General features: G+C 50.1%; 1 protein-coding gene across 1 annotated transcript in view; it reads right to left on the bottom strand.

Moving 5' to 3' along the window:
* Positions 1–1,792: 1,792 nt before the first annotated feature.
* The window catches only part of LOC142568093 (uncharacterized), a 118,706-nt gene continuing 105,395 nt past the window's right edge, over positions 1,793–15,103 (bottom strand). Inside the window, exon 2 of the mRNA XM_075678184.1 lies at positions 1,793–2,021. Within this exon, the coding sequence (XP_075534299.1) occupies positions 1,793–2,021 (229 nt within the window). The remainder of the gene's footprint in view (positions 2,022–15,103) is intronic.

Here is a 15,103-nt window from a genome sequence, read left to right as displayed (position 1 = left end):
CATTGTTATGAAGGGGACCAAAGTCGTCATACCAAAGGCTATGAGAGCTGAAATACTCGGTCGCATTCGTGAAGGTCACTTAGGCATAAATAAGTGCAAAGCGAGAGCCCGTCACTTGGTTTTTTGGCCGCGACTGAATACCGACATTGAAAACTTGGTCAAGACCTGTTCTGTTTGTCAAAAATACGCGTACAAACAACAAATCGAACCAGTGGTGCTTAGGCCGATCCCAGACCATGCCTGGTACAGGGTAGGTGTTGACATTATTATGTACGGCGGAAACTCCCACCTGTGCGTGTTTGACGCGTTTTCAAACTTTCCTGAAGTCGAAAAGCTAATCGACACAACGACGTGCACTGTCATTGCTACACTTAGCTCAATTTTTGCAAGGTATGGAATTCCGTTGGAAGTCTGCACCGACAACGATCCTCAGTTTTCATCTCATCAATTTGCTTTGTTCGCATCCAGACACAAATTCAAGCATGTGACGTCGAGTCCGAGATTCCCACGATCCAATGGCCTCGCCGAGAAAGGAGTCCAAATTGTGAAAAGAATAATGAAAAAGACTGGCGAGCTCAACGAGGACTTCGGGGTGGGTCTACTCGGCTAACGCTCGACTCCACTAGCCGAAGGCCGGTCCCCTGGAGAACTCCTCCAAGGCAGGAAGTTACGCACTCGGTTACCAGACTTCGTGTCATGCTCCAGTCAACTGACGTCTCGGCGCCAACCACGCAGCCAAAGGCCATCCAAAGGGAAAAACCTGCCAGCACTCAAGAAAGATGCCGTTGTACGAGTACGAGGGGATGCATGGGACTGCAAAGCTCGAGTCATGGGCCTGGTGGCACCAAGGTCTTATCGCGTCCTTACAGAGGACAACAAGGTGCTTCGACGCAACCGACAACATCTTCTAGCCACACGTGAGCCATTCCGGCGTGACTTAACGGATGATGACTCTGAGAGTGAAGACATTTCCCAGGAAAGCGCAGGAGCACCACAGTTTATAACACAGCCCGCGCAAGCCCAGGAAAACGCTGGAGTATCGCAGCCTACAACCCAGCCCACCCAATATGTGCCAAGGCGGTCCACCCGACAAAAGCGACAGCCCAGTCGTCTTCACTACGACCAGGATTTCCACCAAGTTTCCCGTATTGTGCTCGCAGACTTTTAAATATTGCACTGAGGGAGATGTATTGTATCAGACGCGCATGCGCTCTATGCATATGCCTTGGCCAGCATGCTATCTGTAACACGTGGCTGTTATCATGCAGCCGCCGGTACACTATATATGTTGGGAAGCAATCCCGAATAAGCGGTCTTCTTCTGGTTACTTTCACGCTGCGTGTTCATTGTTGGACGCTGGAACACTGGCCTCCTCGAAGCATTAGGTTCAGGGATACCAGGGGGATGTAAACATATCCGCAATAGAGAATAGTAACAGGCGATTGGAGGTTTTGTGGCAGAAATCTATGGAGACCACAGACATCTGATGCGTACAGATACAATGTTCCCAACGGTAATTGAGAATGTTTGACGCTGGGAATTCTGTGTGTGTGTGTTCTTTGAAAAAAGAAGATAGGCAAAATAAGAAGACCAAGAACTGGTGGCGAAACCCACAGGCCCGTTTCAAAGGAGTCGCGGATAGCATTCATTCACCCAACTATCCTAGCTTTCTTGTCTGCCTAGCGCTGTACCTACCGTCATGGCCCACCACAAAGCTAAAGCTTCCACACTTCATGACGTGAGAGCGACACCGAAAGGAAGCCTGCGTTTTCAGGTCAGCCTATAAATGCTATTAGGCGGGTAAGGCAAGCTGCATACGCACCACCCCGAAGCCTCCGCCAGCGCGAATATTCTCTGTGCACCAAGGCCTTGGACGGGGAACCGCGGGTCGGCCAGCCAGTAGACGGCGGGGCAGCGAGGCGGCCGCCACCGCACCGCCTGGCGACCCCGCTGCTTCCAGCCCGCCCGCCTCGTCGTCCATCAGTGGGCCCGCGTCACCAAACCGGTACGCCAGAGCGCGCCTGCAACGAGGAATGCAAAGTATCTTTAAGAATGACTTACCCAAAGTTAGTGCCCACATGCACACAGACATTTCCTGGGGGCGGCCTTGCTAAGCGTACTGAAGCCGCACAATGACGGCAGATGGATCACAGTATGACCAAATCTGTAAAGGGCGCCTCACCTGGCCCCAAAGCAAATTTTGCTTATACGCTTGAAGTTGTTACGTGTCCTCTAGGGAGCGTTGTGGCGCAAAAATTCTTTAAATCGCCTTATTAATGGCCGATGGAAATATTTCAGTGTCGCGAACCCATGCTTTCATGAGGCGAGCTCGACTACCAAGCCAGACACTCTCTCCACGTGCCCCGTCTAACCTCTGCAATCGAAATTCCTTCCTGGCGTTCTCCCATATCGGACCTCGAGGATCGCGTGACGCATACAACACGGGCACCGCCTTCATTTTTTTCTACTCCCTTTTTTGCGGCGTCGTACACTTCAGCTGAAGTCCTCGCACGCGAGCTGCTGTGTTTGTCTCGTTTCGTGCAGGGCACGATTTTGCGCGCTGTGCACGAGGACACTTGACTAGTGGTATACGTCGGTGCTACACGAATACTGAGGCACACCCAAGCGGACCACAGAGCATGATCGTGCGCGGCAACACGGCAGAAAATTTAATAAAGCAATGAAGGGGGCTAGTTGGTGAACGTTCATGGTTATATTGCGCTCAGTTTTACAAACACGATACTAAGGAAGGACAGGACGTGGACGGACGAAGCGCAAACTACCAACTGTTTGATACTGTTAAAGAACGCGCTTATATACAAGGAGATATGGTGCGGGGGGGGGGGGGGGGGCTACATATAAAAAGATATGACAAGGTGACGACATGTGATTATAGTTTGGGTCAGGCATACATCCTTCACATGCACCCGTTCGCCCTGGCGAACTCGACCTCAGCTTTGATAAGCGCGATGGACGGAGTGCTTACGCACGTCTCTTTTTCTTTAGCTATCGCAAGCGCCTCCCATATTTCTCGCTCCGTTTTTGTTTTTGATGTTCCGATGACTGTGGTGCTTTCTATTAGCGGAGAGCATTTGCACTGTTTGCAATGTGCGGCCAAGTTGCTAGGTGCTGTCAGAAGCTGGCACGTGTATTTGTGCTCCCGTAACCTATCGTTTAGACAACGTCCAGTTTGCCCAATGTATACTTTCCCGCAGTCTAGTGGGATTTGGTAAACAACTGAAGTAGCGCATTCCACGTACTTTTTTGCGTGCTTAGTCTGACAGACCGTACCATTAGGGTTGGCCTCTTTGGATCCTGCGTTCACCTTCTTGCACATGCCTTTTAGTTTTTGCGGGGCGGAGAACAGAACTTGAACGTCATGGCGTTGGGCTGTCTTTTTTATCCGATGTGACAAGCCAATGTGACAAGCCGATGTGGTGGTGCAAATCTGTGAAAACTTGTTGCCCGAAATCAGAGCCAACAGGAAAAGGCAGAAAACACAGAAAAAATTGAAAAAACGCGTGGTGTTGCCTTACATCCATGGCTTGTCACATCGGATAAAAAAGACAGCCCAACGCCATGACGTTCAAGTTCTGTTCTCCGCCCCGCAAAAACTAAAAGGCATGTGCAAGAAGGTGAACGCAGGATCCAAAGAGGCCAACCCTAGTGGTACGGTCTGTCAGACTAAGCACGCAAAAAAGTACGTGGAATGCGCTACTTCAGTTGTTTACCAAATCCCACTAGACTGCGGGAAAGTATACATTGGGCAAACTGGACGTTGTCTAAACGATAGGTTACGGGAGCACAAATACACGTGCCAGCTTCTGACAGCACCTAGAAACTTGGCCGCACATTGCAAACAGTGCAAATGCTCTCCGCTAATAGAAAGCACCACAGTCATCGGAACATCAAAAACAAAAACGGAGCGAGAAATATGGGAGGCGCTTGCGATAGCTAAAGAAAAAGAGACGTGCGTAAGCACTCCGTCCATCGCGCTTATCAAAGCTGAGGTCGAGTTCGCCAGGGCGAACGGGTGCATGTGAAGGATGTATGCCTGACCCAAACTATAATCACATGTCGTCACCTTGTCATATCTTTTTATATGTAGCCCCCCCCCCCCCCCGCACCATATCTCCTTGTATATAAGCGCGTTCTTTAACAGTATCAAACAGTTGGTAGTTTGCGCTTCGTCCGTCCACGTCCTGTCCTTCCTTAGTATCGTGTTTGTAAAACTGAGCGCAATATAACCATGAAAGAAAATTTAAGTTTTGGAGTCTGCGCGCGCGAATGCACGATGTGGGAACAAGCAGACCGAACGGAAGTACATCTCTCTTGGTGCGATGCATAGTAAAACAAAAACATGCAAACATTTGGTTTTTGTGTTTTATTATTTCTCTAAGATTTGTTTCGTCTATTCTAGCAACATAATACACAAATAACAGATGTTGGCTGGAATAATCTCGAAGTCACGTGTCACCACGAACGACGTGACAGCGCGAACAAGTGTGCGTAAGCGTACTAGCACGTGTGCGTCATCCTCAGGCTTCGAGCGCAGCGGCCGCGAGGAGAAGGGAATACAGCGTTCGTTTTGAAATTTCAGATTTTTCTGCGGCGCGTAGCGATGCAGATACGACTTTGCAGATACGATCGTTATCGCGTACCGCATGTGCTGCGCTTGTCAGCTCAATATGGCCAGACCTGGTGAGGGGCCCACCGTGGCCGAAGATGTCTCTAAAACCAGCATTGCGGCAAGCGCACTTGTCTTCGAAAAGATTGCAACATTTCTTTGACTCCACAAAGAATATATATATATATATATATATATATATATATATATATATATATATATATATATATATATATATATATATATATATGAAGTTCAGACGGACAAGCTTTCGCGGGTTTCGAACCTACGGGCCCACTCTCACAAGGCAAGTGTCTAACCCACTGGGTTAAACGCCTACTTCTTTGTTTTGTTATTGCGTGGCAGTGTGTGTAGTGTCACAATAGGTTGCATTACATTTAGACACATCACAAACAGATGCATACATGCTACGTAGTCAAATGATCGAAAGCTCAAAAATTCAGGTAAACAAACACAAACGTCCAAATTTGAAATCCATTCAGGAACCGGATCAGTGGTTGCAACCACAGTACCCACTTGAGCAGCCTCTTCTCGAAAGACAGACCTTGTCGAGCTAGGTGGCTTGGCATGTGCGTCTATCGTTCGGCTCCTCCATAATGAACTAAAGCAGCCACACTTGCACAAGGTGAATATATCCAAAACACATTGACACGTGTACTTCTTTATCTCTATCGGGTGACCGTCTTTCACCGCCTAACAAATGTTATCGCACAGTGCAGGACGCGATTGCATGTATCGCAAGTTTCCCGAAAGTTATCGATGGTCTTATCCGCTGTCTGTTGTCACCGCACCTTGTGTAAATTGATTTCATTGCACGACGCGAATTATGTAGAAATAGAAATAGAAACTTTGTTGTAATGGAAAATATTTGAAGGAGGGGTGGTTGGAGCCTCTAAGTACAGGGCCCCACTGGCCTCTGCCGCCTGCCTCACCTGGCTAATTAGGGACCTTTGTCCTGCCAGGTCGGAGCGGGTGAGCTGTGCCTCCCACTGCTCCATTGTGTTGCTGGTATTTCGCCTATGAGGGTGCTTAGTACACTCCCAGGTTATATGTATTAGGCTAGGTATGTCTCCGCACCAAGGACAGTTGGCCCTATAACGAGTGGGATACATGGCGTTTAGCAATTTTAAATCGGGGAATACCCCGGTCTATATTTTACGCCAATCAGTAGCCTCTTCCCCGCTAAGTTGTGGGTGAGGCGATGGGTATTTTCTGCGGACTACTACTTTCAGCGAAATTACTACGCACTATCACCTGGGTAGGAGGACTTGTCCTCACCCTCACTGCAAACTGGCTAGACCTCTGGCGTCCACTTTACGCATGCTTCAGACGCAGTGCTATCCAAACCTGGCCCTTTTCCACACAATCACTCCAGAGGCTTTCAGCTGTACTTGCCCCGACTGTGGGGCTGTTAGCAATTTGGCACACATGCTCTGGCGATGCCCCTCGTTACAGGGACCCAATCGCATCACAGAACAAGAATGGAGCTCTGCCATCCGGAGCTCAGAGTATGCACGTCAAACTTGGGCGGTCCAGAGAGCCCACGATGCGGCGGTTAGGCTCGGCCTACCCGTCCCCACGTGGGAGCGGCCCGCAGCTCTGCCCTAGGGCAAAGCTTCTCAGGACCTTGTTATTAAAGTTCTTTGTCTGTCTGTCTGTCCGCGCTGATGAGCAAGGATCTCTTTGGCATTTAAATTTGGGGAAGTTTGTGAGGGATAGTGCGGGTTGTTGGGGTTAGAAGAGGACGCCGTCGCTCGGTTAGTGAACCCTCGAGCTAACGCGTTAGCCTTTTCGTTCCCCTGTACCCCCACGTGGCCCGGGCACCAGAGTAGGCGATGATGGTGGTTGAAGGATTTGGGGATTATCGCGAGGCTAGCCGCAGTCACGTGCCCCTTGAGAAACATGCGACATGTCTCCTGGGAGTCCGTGACCACGACCGAGTCCCTTTGCGAACGCTCCGCGTGAGCCAGTGCGATCGCCACTGCTAATATTTCAGCCGAGGTGGGGGATCCCGCCGTGGCTGACGCGGTAATTTGCTGTTGGCTGATAGCGTTCCCGACTGCCAGGGCGTACCTCCTTTGGTAGCGCTGCCCGGTCGCTTCTGCATACACCGCTGCGTCCGTGTTGTACGTGTTGTACTTATGGTTATTAGAGTACGCTGATTGAATGTGTTGTGCGCGTGGTTTGCGTCTTTCTTTGTTGTACTCGGGATGCATATACTTTGCAATTGCGGCTACTGTAATTTTGGATCTCATCGAAGGAGGTAGAGGTACGGCCTGCTCTGTGAGATAAATGGGGTATGGTGGGATATTGCGTCTAGCCAATATTGCCCTACCAATTTTTGTGAAGCTGAGGCGCTCCCTCTGTCGCATCAGGGTGGCCTGCCTCAGTTCGTCGAAAGTATTGTGCAATCCCAAAGCTAACATGCGCTCCGTTGAAGTACACTTAGGCAGGCCCAGAGCAGCTTTGAAAGCGGTTCGGATTATTGTGTTAGCCTGCTTTTCCTCCTCTCTGTTCAGGATTTGGTACGGTAAGTCATACGGGATTCGACTGACCACTAAGGCCTGTACGAGCCTTAGGGTATCGTCTTCTCGCATTCCCACTTTTCGATACGTCACGCGACGTATCATTTGGGCTATGTTGTGGGCTGTCGATTTGAGCGTCTTGAGTGTCTGTAGTGCTCTCCCGTCGCTCTGAAGCCACAGACCCAGGACGCACATCGTGGGCACCTCTCGGACTGATTGCCCCTCAACCACCATGGTATACGATCCTCTGGATTTGTAGCCTTTCGCGTGTATCCGGATGATCTCAGATTTTTCAGGTGCGCACTTCAGGCCACTCCATGTAGAAAATTTCTCCACCGCTAATACTGCGCTTTGGAGCGTATATTCCTTATCCCCTAGTGAACCTCTGCTCGTCCACAGCGTGATGTCGTCCGCGTAGAGCGTGTAAGGTCGGGTATCCGATCCAGATCGCGCTCGAGGCGACACATCGCCATGCTGAAGAGAAGAGGAGATAATATAGCTCCTTGAGGTGTTCCTTTCTCAGGCATCTTAAATAAATCCGAAGTGATTTGGCCAATAGTGATGCTCGCGTCGCGGTTGGAAAGAAACGCTCTTAAGTAATTGTATGTGCGCTCACCACAACCCGCGAGTTCGAGTTCCTCTAATATTGCGGAGTGCGAGACGATGTCGAAGTCTCCTTTGAGGTCTAGTACTAGGACTAGTCTCTCGCCGCCGTACGGTATATTAGTTAGAATTTCCTCTCTAAGTAGGAGGATAACGCGTCCTGGAAAGATAAATCCGTGCGAAATCCTATCATGGAGTCCGGGAACCAGCTCCGCCCTTCCAGGTATTGCTGCAATCTGCTATGGATAACCCTTTCATAGAGCTTACCCAGGCAGGACGTGAGCGACAGCGGCCGTAGTGTATCTATCGAGGGATTCTTTTTTGGTTTGGGGATCATGATTATTTTAGCCAATTTCCACTCTTGGGGCAAGTCTCCCATGGTCCAGCACTCGCTATTGAAAATCTTTGTTATTTTCGCTAGGGCTACCGAATCCATGTTTCGAACCATTGCATTCGTGATCGAGTCTGGGCCCGGTGCCGAGTTTTTAACTGCGGATTGTGCCGCCTCATACACTTCCGCGTACGTTATTTGTTCGTCTAATTTAGGGTTCGCCTCCCGCGTATTGTTTCTTCGCGTACAACAATCCCGTGGCAGGTGAGCGTCCTATGTACTTTTTCTGAAGAGCATGGACTAGATCTTGGTCTGTACCTTCGAAGTTGTCTGCTATAATTTGGAGCTTCTTGTTATTCTCAGTACGCGTGCTCATCGGGTCTAGCATGCTTCGTAGTATTCGTCACGTATTGGTCGTTCCCAGAGTTCCTGATAGGGTTCCACAGAACGTCGCCCACTCGTTCTTAGCGAGCTCGTTGGCGTGGCCTTGGGCTTGCTCTGCCAAGAGAGCGATGCGTTATCTGAGGTGTTTGTTTAGACGTTGTCTTTTCCACCTCTTGGCCAGTTTCCGCCTCTCTTCCCATAAGCTGACCAGGTGAGAGTCTATCACCGGCACCTCCGCTGTACGCTCAATGGCTTTAGTGGTGTCCCCGTGTGCTCGTCGAAGGAATTCAGTCCATCCTCGAATGTTGGTCGGGGCTGTATCCGACTCCTCCAGCGCTCTCTGGACTTCTCTATAACGAGGCCAGTCAGTTAATTTAGTCATTCCTATTGTTCTCCGTATGTTGGGCGTGGAGTGCGCTACTCGGATTATGTCGTGTTCGCTTCCCAGGTTTTTGTCAAAGGAAACCCATTGTGCGTCTCTGATGTTAATTGTAAAGGCACGGTCGGGCGCCGTGTCTCTGTTGACGCTGTTACCCGTGCGCGTCGGTTTGCCTATCTGATTGATGGCCCGTAAGCCCAAGGCCGTTGCGGTGCGCTCGAGTAAGAACCCTTTGGGCGACGTTTTCGCGTATCCCCATAGTATCCCCATAGACACGCGAGTCCCAGCGATTACTCTGGAACATTCGATGACGGATGTATAAAAGCCAACGCGCTTGAGCCGCTGATTAAATTTTCGACGATCGCCGAATGTGTTCACCGCTATCGTTGTTCTTTGAGTGTAACCTGCTTTTGAGGGCGCAAGTTAGCCCAATAAAACGCTAGTTTCGTTAATCACTGTTTTTCTGCCTTGTGCACCGTCACTATTACGTGAGAATATGAATGTGTTGTACCGGCGCTACAAAACAAACGTCAAACTAGAACAGTTTCTGTCAAGGCATTTTTGAAACATTTGGTGATGGCGGAATAAAAGCCGCGATCACCGAATGCGACATGTATAGCCAACTTGGAGCATCGTAGACATCAGGAAAATACCGCCTTAGCGAAAATTTAATACCAAACACGCCACGTCCTTGATGCATTTGGGCGGTCGCGGCATGTGCCTTCCGTTGGGGTGTTCCTTCACCTAACGAAATGCAAACCATCTCTAACGGCCCAAGCGCTTCATTACGCGCAACACACACAGATAAGCAGTCAGTGAGTTGATAAGGATGATAACGATTGATGAGGGGTTGTATGGATCTCATCGCGGTTGATAATGGTTCGAAGCGGATGGATAAAGTGATAAAGAGTGATAAGGGCTTATAATGGTCGGAGCAGTTCTCATAAGGTTAATGAGCACTGATAAAAGCCGCTGTGGTTGCTTAGTGACTATGGTGTTGAGCTGCTAAGCACGAGGTCGCGGGATCTAATCCCGGCCACGACGGCCGCATTTCGATGGGGGCAAAATGCGAAAGCACGCGCGGACATAGATGTAGGTGCACGTTAGAGAACGACAGGTGGTCCAAATTTTCGTCCGAAGTCCCGGAGTCCCCCATTGTGGCGTGTCTTATAATTAGATCGGTGTTACGGCACGCAAACCAGACAATTTCATCTTCAATTTAAGCACCGATCAGGCTCGGATCAAGCCTGATAAGGTTAATGAGAAGCGACAAGAGTTAGATCACGTCCTATAATGTTTATAAGGACATATCATCATCATTATCATCAGCCTGGCTACGCCCCCTGCAGGCAAAGGCATCTCCCATGCTTATCCAACTACCCCGGTCATGTGCTAATTGCGGCCATGTTGTCCCTGAAAACCTCCTAATTTCATCCGCCCACCTAACTTTCTGCTGCCCCCTGCTACGTTTCCCTTCTCTTGGAATTCAGTCCGTAACCCTCAATGACCATCGGTTATCTTCCCTCCTCATTACATGTCCTACCCATGCCCCATTTCTTTTTCTTGATTTCAACTGAGATGTCCTCAACTCGCGTTCGTTCCCCTACCCAATCTGCTCTTTTCTTATTCCTTAATGTTACACCCATCATTCTTCTTCCCATAGCCTCTTCTTCTTCTTCCGCAATTTCTTCTTCCGCAATTTAAGTAGAACCCTTTTCGAAAGCCTCCAGGTTTCTGCCCCGTAGGTGAGTACTGGTAAAACACAGCCGTTATACACTTTTCTTTTGAGGGATAATGGTAACCTCCTGTTCATTATCTGAGAATGTCTGCCAAAAACACCCCAGCTCATTCTTATTCTGATTATTTCAGTCTCATGATCCGGATCCGCGGTCACTACCTGCCTTAAGTAGATCTATTCCCTTACCACTTCCAGTGCTTCGCTACGTATCGTAAACTGCTGTTCTCTTCCGAGATTGTTAAGCATTACTTTAGTTTTCTGCAGATTACTTTTTAGACCCACCCTTCTGCCTTGCCTGTGCAGGTCAGTGAGCATGCATTGCAATTGGTCCCCTGAGTTACTAAGCAAGCCTATATCAACAGTGAATGGCAAGTTAACTCTTATCCCTAATTTTTCCCGATCCAGGTCTCTGAATACCTCCTGTAAACCCGCTGTGAATAGCGTCGGAGAGATCGCATCTCCCTGCCTGACGCCCTTATTTATTGGGATTTTGTTGTTTTCATTATGGAGGACTACGGTAGCCGTGGAGCCGCTATATATATTGCCGCGACGCCATCTGTGCCCAACCACGCTGACGACGAAGACGATGACCTTGTGTGTGCAAGCGAGGGTGCTAGAGAAGAAGCCTAGACTGAACGCTTGTTCTAATTGTCTAGATTAAATAGCGCTCTCCGCTCTTGCATCAAGTGAGCCGGGACACTGTTGGAGGTGCTGGGTATCGCATCATTGCCTAATGATAGGGACGACTCCTGCGAGTAGCCCTGCATCCAGCCCTTCAAGACATTATCCCCGCGTCGAGACACCTGTGCACCGCGCAAACCGCCGCCTACAAGCTCTGTGCCCGGAATTCGGTCTCTTACAACGAACTTCGTCAGCGACCTCACCGACTCAGGAAATGGCTCTTGCAAGTCCAACACAGGTGACTGTCCAAAACAATCTAGTCCCCACAAGCTTCCACGGTGACACGTAGGAAGACGCCGAAGACTGGCTGGACCAAAACGAACGAGTAGCTAAGGTCAGTCAGTGGCGTCGCGGCATTCACGTCGCGTCGCGGACCAGAAGCTTTCCAATGTGTACTTCGCTCTTGAAGGTAGCGCAAGGGCGTGGTTCCAGAACCGCGAGGCACATTTGACAACGTGGGACGAATTTTGCCGTCGGCTACTTGACACCTCCGGAAGCACTGATCGCCGAGATAATGCACAACGCCTTGTCGAGTTGTGCATTCAGAAGCCCAACGAAAGTGTCTCCATGTTTGCCGAGGACATGTCTCGTGTGTTTCGCCGCGCGGATCCCAACATGCCCGATTCGGAGAAGCTGAGCCATCTCATGCGCGGCGTCAAAGAACAGCTATTCGCTGGTCTCGTGCGTAACCCGCCTACAACAGTGGAAGAATATATTAAGGAAGCCACAGCAATCGAGCGGGCGCTCCAGCAGCGTTGTCGGCAATACGAACGCCTCACTAACGATGCGCCTGCAGGAGCCGCAGTACTCACAGTGACAGACCAGACCCCACTACGTCAACTGATAAGAGACATTGTGCGCGAGGAGATTGCGAAGCAAACTGTGACAGCGAAGTAGTTTACAGTTACTTCTGTCGCTGAAGTTGTTTGCCAAGAAATGCGGCAAGCATTAGCATCTCCAGAGCCACTCCCTGAACCGTGTCCCGAGCAGCGCTTCGAGCCACGCGCATATAGCTGCGCAGACGCTGCCCGTCGCCCGCTTTCTACGTGCCGGTGGACCAGTACCACCAGCGGCCACCTATTGCTGCCTGGATACAGAGGGAGCATTTCAGGTTACCCCAGTTTTGCAGGACCGACGTATGGCGCACTGCTAATCGCCGACCATTGTGTTTTCACTGTGGGGAACCAGGGCACATTTATCGTTTTTGCCCTCATCGGCAGGGTGGTATCCAGGAAATGTCACCTGCCACTCCGCGCCAGTTTCCAGAGAGACATCCACGCTTCGACGACAGTGTCACTCGGGAACAAGGCAGCTCAGCTAATCTTCGGTCGCGCTCGTCGTCTCCATTACGTTAGTCTTCGCCGAACCGTCGCAGTTTCGCCGGCGTGGTACGAGGCCGCTCTACAAACCCACGGCAGGGAAACTGAAATCAGCGACCTCTGGGGGGAAGGTTGCAAGTCGTGGAATCGCCGAAAATCCCCCATTATTACTGGGAAACGAGCAGAGCCACCGGGAGAAACGGGACGCCGATGAATTTGTAAGTGCCGACTTACTCTTAACGATTGATGGGCACGACGCGACAGCTTTAGTTGATACTGGCGCAGACTTTTCGATAATGAATGGGCAGTTGGCAGACCGGCTTAAGAAAGTCAAAATGCAATGGACGGGCCCTTATATTCGAAATGCCGGGCGCCAGATAATGGTACCTACAGGAAAATGTACTGTACGGCTCCAGATAGGAAATGCAGCTTTTGTCGCCGCTTTTATGATTTTAAGAGTGCTGCAGATCACTCATCCTTGGAATGGACTTCTTGCGAGAGTACGGCGCCGTGGTTAACATACGGGACGACGAGATTACCTTGTCAACTAGTACAGACACAAGCCAAGACGAATAGCACCGACGTACATCGTTACGTGTCGCCGGCGACGACGTCTGCATACCACCACTATCATGCAGTCTTGTCTCCGTAAGTTGCGGAGAACAGTTTAGCAAGGACGGTGTAGCCGACCAACTAACTGCACTTCTGCTCCATCAAGGTGTTGCCATCGCTCGGGGTATCGTCAACCTAATCAGCGGTCGCACAGAGGTACTACTGACAAATTTTACCCATGAACGTCGGCACATCAGTAAAGACACCGATGTGGCATAGTTTGACGAAATTGACCACGTCCAACACCGCTTTGCTGTAAAAGAGGAATCAATCACGGATACGCTGCCACATACACCCGTCGTCAATGTTGACCCAGGTTTAGCGCCGCAACAGAAACAAAGGCTCAGAGAACTGATTGACCATTTTAAGAACTGCTTCTCTACAACATCCCGAGTGCGCCAAACACCACTGACGAAACGCCGCATCATTACGGAGGAAACAGCAATACCCATCCGACAGTATCCGTATCGCGTGGCTGAGAAAGAGCGTGAAGCAATACAGCAGTAAGTCAAGAAAATGCTAGAAAATGATGTCATCCAGCCGTCGAAAAGGCCTTGGGCATCGCCCGTGGTACTCGTTAAGAAGAAAGATGGCAGCCTGAGGTTTTTTATCGATTATCGCAAGCTCAATCGAGTTACGAAAAAAGATGTGTATCCCTTACCACGCATCGACGATTCCCTCGACAGGCTACCACATGCACGTTACTTCTCATCGATGGACTTAAAGAGTGGATACTGGCAAATAGCGATCGATGAGCGGGATGAGCGGAAAGACTGCGTTTGTGACGCCTGATGGGCTCTGTGAATTCAAGGTTCTCCCTTTAGGTTTGTGCTCCGCCTCAGCCGCGTTCCAAAGGCTAATAGATACTGTTCACTCAGACCTTAAGTGGAAGACTTGTGTAGTATCCCCCATACCTAGACGATGTGATTGTTTATTCGGCCACATTTGATGAACATCTCAGTCGGCTACGGTCAGTTCTTCAAGCCATACGGTCCGCTGGGCTTACCTTAAAACCTGAAAAGTGCCACTTTGGCTACGAAGAACTACAGTTTTTGGGCCACGTTGTAAGTCACACAGGTGTCAGACCTGATCCTGAGAAAATCGCAGCCGTCGCAAAGTTTTCAAGGCCTACGGACAAGAAGGCAGTCAGACGCTTCCTGGGCCTATGCGCATATTACCGGCGATTTATTGCGGGTTTTGCGCGCATCGCCTCACAGCTCACCTGCCTAACCAGAGAAGATATCACGTTTGTGTGGGGGCGAGGAGCAGGAGGCGGCATTTCACGAGTTGCGGCACCGCCTACAAAATCCGCCTCTTCTTGACCACTTTCACGTGGATGCGCAGACAATGATCCACACCGACTCCAGCAACGTGGGTCTAGGCGCCATCCTAGTTCAGCGTTAAGACGGCGCTGAGCGAGTCATCGCTTGCGTGAGTAGAACACTGTCACGTGCCGAGTCGAACTACTTCACCTCAGAGAAGGAATGCTTGGCTGTAGTATGGGCCGTTACCATGTTCCGCCCATACATATACGGCCGCCCATTTCAAGTCATAAGTGACCACCATTCTCTCTGTTGGTTGACCAACATGAAAGATCCATCTGCACCTTTGGCACGCTGGAGCCTACGGCTTCAAGAGTACGACATGACAGTGGTCTATAAATCGGGAAGGCAGCACTTAGACGCTGACTGCCTTTCCAGTTCGCCGATTGAGTCGTCAGGCCGAGATGATGACGAATACGCTGGCTTTTTCGGGGTTGTTGGTTCGGCCACCATCTCTCAACAACAGCAAGAGGACCAAGAGCTCGCTTCACTAAGTGATTTCTTAGAAGGCCGCAGCAAAAACAAGCCCAGATTGTTCTCAAGGAACTTGTCATCATTCTG

The sequence above is a fragment of the Dermacentor variabilis genome, unplaced genomic scaffold (genome assembly GCF_050947875.1).
Source record: "Dermacentor variabilis isolate Ectoservices unplaced genomic scaffold, ASM5094787v1 scaffold_16, whole genome shotgun sequence".
Lineage (NCBI taxonomy): Eukaryota > Metazoa > Arthropoda > Arachnida > Ixodida > Ixodidae > Dermacentor > Dermacentor variabilis.
The sequence above is the reverse complement of the archived record's forward strand: the minus strand, read 5'-3'. Positions and strand labels throughout refer to the sequence as shown.